At 46.9% G+C, this 1,666-nt stretch overlaps 1 protein-coding gene across 1 annotated transcript; it reads right to left on the reverse strand.

Moving 5' to 3' along the window:
- Positions 1 to 323: 323 nt before the first annotated feature.
- Positions 324 to 912, reverse strand: LOC144286804 (small ribosomal subunit protein eS10). The gene has a single exon (XM_077853731.1). It carries the CDS (start codon positions 860 to 862, stop codon positions 365 to 367), a length of 498 nt encoding a protein of 165 aa, XP_077709857.1. The 5' UTR covers positions 863 to 912; the 3' UTR covers positions 324 to 364.
- Positions 913 to 1,666: the final 754 nt, after the last annotated feature.

Consider the following 1,666-nt stretch of genomic DNA (forward strand, 5'->3'; position numbering starts at 1 on the left):
ATTTACTTATTCATGAGAGATACAGAGAGAGAGAGAGGGTTAGAGACACAGGCAGAGGGAGAAGCAGACCCCATGCAGGGACCCCGACAGGGGACTTGATCCCCAGTCTCCAGGATCACACCCTGGGCTCAAGGCAGCGCTAAACCGCTGAACCATATGTGCCCGGCTAGCTCAGTCTGTAGAGCATGAGACTCTTAAACCGCTGAACCACCCGGGCTGCCCTAAGATTTTTTAAAAATATTTTATTTACTTATTCATGAGACACACACACACACACACACACACACAGAGATAGAGGCACAGGCAGAGGGAGAAGCAGGCTCTTCTGGCTATAGATTTATTCAACACAAAACAATCTCCAATTTTACTGAGGTGGCTGACCACGTCCACGACCAAATCCGCCTCTAAACTGGAACTCTGTTGCTGACCCTGCCCCAGCCTCAGCTTTCTTGTCGGCACCAGGGGGCACAGCGCTTCGTCTGTAGGTGTCTCTGTCAGCTTCCCCTCGTGTCAGTCTTGCAGGTCGCTCTCCCTCCAGACCTTTGGGCCGTGGCCTGCCGGTCTCCGGTCTGCTGCGGCGCAGAGTGGCAGGCACAATCTCGGGGGGTAGGTGGAGGTAATCACGGAGATACTGGATACCCTCGTTGGTAAGGTACCAGTAGAAATGTCTCCAAGCAAACTGTTCCTTTACGTAGCCTCGGGATTTGAGAGACTGCATGGCCTTCATGACGTGAAGGTTGGGCACATTCTTGTCGGCCAGTTCAGGGTGTTTGGGCATGTGGACGTCCTTCTTTGCCACCATCACCCCCTCCTTGAAAAGGAGTTCATAAATGGCGATTCGGTTCTTCTTGGGCATCAACATCTTGGCGCCTGCTACGACCCGGACCGGGGCTGGAAAGGCGAGAAGCAGGCTCCATGCAGGGAGCCCGATGTGGGATTTGATCCCAGGTCTCCAGGATCACGCCCTGAGTTGAAGGCAGGCATTCAACCGCTGAGCCACCCAGGCATCCCAATATTTTTTTTTTTTTTAAATTTAGGAATGCCTGGGTACCTCAGTGTTTGAGCAGGGTGTGATCCCAGAGTCCCAGGATCAAGTCCCACACCGGGCTCCCTGCATGGAGCCTGCTTCTCCTCCCTCTGCCTATGTCTCTGCCTCTCTCTGTGTGTCTCTCATGAATAAATTAATAAAATATTTAAAATTTTTTAAAATTTAAATCTAATTAATGAACATATAATGTATTATTGGTAGAGCTCAGCAATTCATCAGTCTTTTTTTTTTTTTTTAATTCATCAGTCTTATATCACACTCAGTGCTCATTACATCATGTCTCCTCCTTAATGCCTATCACCCAGTTACCCCATCCCCCCCCTCCCTTCCAAGGATCTTCAGTTTGTTTCTTATGATTATGATTAAGAGTCTCTTATGGTTTGTCTCCCTCTCTGATTTCATCTAGTTTCATTTTTCTTCCTCTCTTCCCCTATGATCCTGTTTTGTTTCTTAAATTCCACATATGAGTGAGCTCATATGATAATTGTTCTATGATTGACATATTTCATTTAGCATAATATCCTCTATTTCCATCTACATCATTGCAAATGGCAAAATTTCATTTTTGATGGCTGAGCAGTATTTCTTTGTGTATATATACCACATCTTCTTTATCCA

The sequence above is a fragment of the Canis aureus genome, chromosome 16, assembly GCF_053574225.1.
Source record: "Canis aureus isolate CA01 chromosome 16, VMU_Caureus_v.1.0, whole genome shotgun sequence".
Classification (NCBI taxonomy): domain Eukaryota; kingdom Metazoa; phylum Chordata; class Mammalia; order Carnivora; family Canidae; genus Canis; species Canis aureus.